At 36.2% G+C, this 4,610-nt stretch overlaps 1 protein-coding gene across 1 annotated transcript; it reads right to left on the bottom strand.

Annotated features, from left to right (window-relative positions):
• Positions 1–3,092: 3,092 nt before the first annotated feature.
• LOC112464204 (protein unc-45 homolog A-like) lies at positions 3,093–4,604 on the bottom strand. The gene has a single exon (XM_025031058.1). It carries the CDS (start codon positions 4,602–4,604, stop codon positions 3,093–3,095), a length of 1,512 nt encoding a protein of 503 aa, XP_024886826.1.
• Between the last annotated feature and the right edge of the window lie 6 nt (positions 4,605–4,610).

The raw sequence follows: 4,610 nt of genomic DNA, 5'->3' as shown, positions 1-4,610 counted from the left end.
TACAGATCACTTTATCGTTCTCTCCCACTTCCTTTATGAAGATCTCGGAGAAATCGTGGCGTTTTCACGTTTCTCCTTATCTGCTCTCACGTTAAATGCTAGATGTATTATTTGGGATACCTAATGCAAAACGAAATTAAGCGTATATTTGAATATAATGATCTGTAATAAGGATATAAATTAACCGTAAAAGATTATAATAGTATAACGTAATATTTAGGTATCTATATATAGTGTGTAGATTTATTAATCGATAAGAAAAAATAATTATATAATAAGAGAGACAAGAACTTATATTCGTTTGTCAAATTATATGTGATATTAAAAGTGAAATAAGAACTCTTATTAAAATATATTGAATATAAAGAATGTGTTTTGATTTTGATATTATCTAGACCAAATTAACGTGTCCTGCAAATTAATGAATTTTTGTAGTTATGTATATGTATCTTGGCATTAATACTTGCTTTGTTTTTAATATGTTCGTCTGAAATTTTACAAAATTGCTCCGTTATATGCTGAGGTAGCGTATCATTTGAGCAAGATGAAATAATATAATCTCCACGTTCTGATGCCTGCTCGAATTTCTCTAACTCTATTAATGCAAAAAGTCTGGGAATCAATGTTATGCGAAAGTTATGATATATTTTTAACTTTAAACACACTGTTGCAATCTCTAATCACTTTGTCGTAATCGTCATGCTCAAAATATGCGGCAGCTTGATTATCGTAATACAATCTCTTCTCAGTGTCGTCTGTTGCTAGTTTAATTGCCTTTCTGTAGTGACTTATGGCTTTAGACCACTTTCCGTGGATAAACTCTTTATCACCCTTCTTATTATTCCTGTGCTGTCATATCTGACTCTGCAATGGTGGAATAATGCTATAACACAAAATATATGATGTTGCAATGTATGTTTTAACATGAAAAGTCTCTTTATGACATTTTATACATATTAACTTAAATACAAAAAACACTGCAGATTATGAACTTATTACAAAATAATTATATGCAAGTATGAGACACTAATAAATAAAAAATTAATTTACAGTTTAATATAATAACATTGCATTTTTTAATGTAAAACCTGCATATAAATTGTTATCGATTGTCGCAACAATTTTTATATTAGAAAGCTAACTTGCATGCTAGTATTGGAAGAAAGGTTTATTTTCGGTAAATTATCTTTGACACAAATATAGGAGCATTGGGGTTAAACAACGATAGACTGAATAATATTATTGATCTACTGATTGTCATTCAATTACCTATTATCAATCGCAACGGTTCGGGTCAACCAAATGGTTGTTTTTCGTTTTTTTTCTTTGACACATCCAGTTCTTTGGTCTGTTCAAGCCAGTTCGAACATGTTTCGTATAAACATATCGTCACGGTCGGTGGCATATAAGGGTATAGCATAAGAAAATAGACTCGAGCAACAAAGACTTTAGATTCGAGAGGGGTCACATTTCGACGAAGTAAATATTACAATACACGAAAATTAATTATTCAGTTACATGAGAGAAAAGAAACAATAAAAATTATTATAAAATTAGGATGTTTTGTTATACGTCACCTCTCTTTCTTCGTATAACATGTCGAGAGATTTCTAAACGTTAATGCTGTAATTGCAAATTATTCAGGAGAATTCGTGTACTGTGTGTGTCTGGCTGGTTTGGCTTTACCATTTCTCTTGAATAAGATATACAATAGGATGATCCAGCGGGGATGAATCGTTTTGCTCTACTTGCCTCAACGATTCGTCAAGGTATTTTCGGGCGAAATGTAGTAATCTCACGTTGGTTATACAAGTACCTTTATTACATCCAATTGGATTATGTCGCACGCTGCAAGCTTTTATTCAGATGATCGCGGCAAAACAGAACAGAAAGTAGATTCTTTACCTGTTCCACAGCTTTCTCTTGGTTCTCTCGATCCCTCAAACTTCCTGTGCTCGCTCTATGTTCACGATCCTAGGACTTTTCAAGGAGTAATTGAAACCGACAAACATTATCCGAAATAAGCACTGTGTGCCGTCTCGTTGGAATAGAATTTCATTCGGATTGGCTGTTATTAGCCATGTGACCGGCATATAGTAGCTAATGAAATGACACTTTTCGCTGCGCGTCACGTGACTTTCGAAAGCGCGGATTCGAACGCGCGTAAAGCCGTCAGATTTTTCGCAGAATTCAGGATGAGACATGAGATCAGTTTTCTATTGCTGAACTGGCTGCACTAGTTCAGCGTTTATTTTTTTCCTTTCAAGGTAAAATACAAAAAAAAAAAATCTCTGAACTCGTGCTGCCACTTCAGGAATAGAAAAAGTTCAGCAGAGCTTTATTACAGCGATAAGCCCGAACTTTTTGAACGCAGCGTATGACACTTTAACGTATCAAACGTGATGTACGCTTCCCGGTATATTGCGCTTTACATTGGAGATTATTTGAACTGTAACGAGTAGGCTGCTCAAGTTTTTTTATATTTTCTGTGGAAACATGAGAATTGAGAAAAACAATGAAATCTTCAAAGATGCGGATTCGGCATTTGAATCCGTTATAGAAAACATAAAAAGCGTCAGTAGCTTGTATACCTATATAATAATATAAATATATACATTATAATATATTATTATTAAATATGTATGTAGGTTGATTGGTTGCCGTAAGATGTTCAATGTTTAGCGGTGCTAAGAGAAGCGCTTCCATTTTGTAAGGATCAGGCGCCGAAATAAAAACCATATATACGATCGCGGCACTCTCCGAGCTCCATCGATTGTTAGCAGCAGCGAAGAAAGAAATTTTAACTTGCAAGGACAGCAATCATGAATTACAAAAAATTTTTCGCAGAGTCATAGCGACGACCCAAGCCTGTCGAGAAAGAGTATACTTCTGATTCGAAGAAACTGGAATATTATTTATCATGGGTAAAAAGCGCCGGGACAGGAGTCTTGTAAATGCAAAGTTTCGTTATTTATTAATTATACTGTACATTGTGCTGCCATTTATTAAAATAAAAAATAATATTCTATTAATGTTTCATTTAGATCCCAATTAATTAAATTAGTCACGTTTAATCTTCTTAATCGAATGTTCTATATATTATTAATGCTTTGTGACGATCCGCTCCCTTCGATGTTTCTCTTGAGTTTACTCCATTTCGCAGCAGCTTCTAAAACACGGGATGCTAATTTGTTGATTTTCTTGTTTTGCACGGTGTTATTATCGCTCAATTCCCTCACTCGTTTCATTATTGTATCTGTTTCGATGAGTTTTGCAGCGACGTCTTTCGTACTGTTCATCATATTTAACGCAATTTCGGTACCTTTATGTTGTAAGTTATCGTCTGGATCATTTAGTAAAATAGGTAGGAATGTCGACCAAATGTCCCAGCCGAGTAATTTTTCGCAAGTCTTTTTGCTGGCTGCCGTTAGCGTTGCTAATGTTCCAGCTATTGCCTTCTTTGTATGGTGATCTGTGCCGTCCTTCACGGACCTATTCATAAGATCAAAAAGTTGATCAGATCTCTGCTCAACAAATTGAATGGCAACTTTATGGGATAATACCAAATTGTTTATAAGTTGTATGGACGTTTGTTTCAACAGGTTGTTATCGTCACGCATACAGAGTTCAATTTTCTCATACTCTGTCTTGAAAATATGTTCTTGCATGTCGTTGACACTAGCTAGATTGCACAAAGCTGTTAGAGCATCGCATCTCTCATTAACGGAATGCTCCGGGTTCAAGAGATTTGAGATCGGCTGTACAACCTCCATGATTATCTGACCGGGAAATGCAACCTCAGGAGATGTCGTGAGTGCTAGATAGGTCAGGGCCCGCGTAGCATATATCATTCCTGAGTTTGTGCCATTCAGCGCTAACGACAATAATGTCTCCGTGCCGCCTTCTTGAATAACTATTTTTCTCAAATCTTGTTCACTGCATATCGCGTTGAAAACGCGGGCTATTAATTCCTTGCTATTCTCGCTGCCTGTTTTAGCGAGGCTTACCAAAGCGCTGGTCACGCCGGCCTCCGCCAACACGCGCCGTCTTTCTTGCACGTAGTCGTCTTCGGCCTGTATGTGATCAATATTAAAACAGTTTACAAACATTTCCCTCTCGGGTGGGAGATCATAATTGTCATAAGCGATGCACAAGTTCACCAACAATATGTTTACTTGATAGAGAATCGATTGATTTTCAATCTTGGCAAACTCGATTATCGCTTTAACGGCTAGTTGGTCTTTGATCAACTCGTTTTTGACCTTGAGGACAAAAGTGAGATACGACAGACCTTCAACGGCCCATTTTCTCATATCTCTCTGAGGACTGATCAAGAATTGTCTGCAAACCTTCCGCCATGTACTTATCTGTTCCTCATCGAACGTAAAAACAGCTTGCAATTCTCTTTTTAACACTTCGAATTTGGTTATTTTACAAATACCAACAAACGTTCGAATCCGAATTGAATCTTTCTGGTTCTGAGAATCATGCGGCTCCTCAGAATTATCCAGATCCTTAGAATCATCAGGGTCCTCAGAATTATTCGTGGCAAGATGACACAGCTCCCGCGAAAAACGATCTAATATGAATCTAACTAAAATCATATTAAA

This window comes from Temnothorax curvispinosus, unplaced genomic scaffold, assembly GCF_003070985.1.
Source record: "Temnothorax curvispinosus isolate PA1 unplaced genomic scaffold, ASM307098v1 QBEX01013998.1, whole genome shotgun sequence".
NCBI classification, from domain to species: Eukaryota; Metazoa; Arthropoda; class Insecta; order Hymenoptera; family Formicidae; genus Temnothorax; species Temnothorax curvispinosus.
This window is presented reverse-complemented; position numbering and strand designations above follow the sequence as displayed.

What these genes read in the sequence shown, in the direction of transcription:
- LOC112464204 (XM_025031058.1), bottom strand. Translation starts at nt 4,604, where the DNA reads ATGATTTTAGTTAGATTCATATTAGATCGTTTTTCGCGGGAGCTGTGT.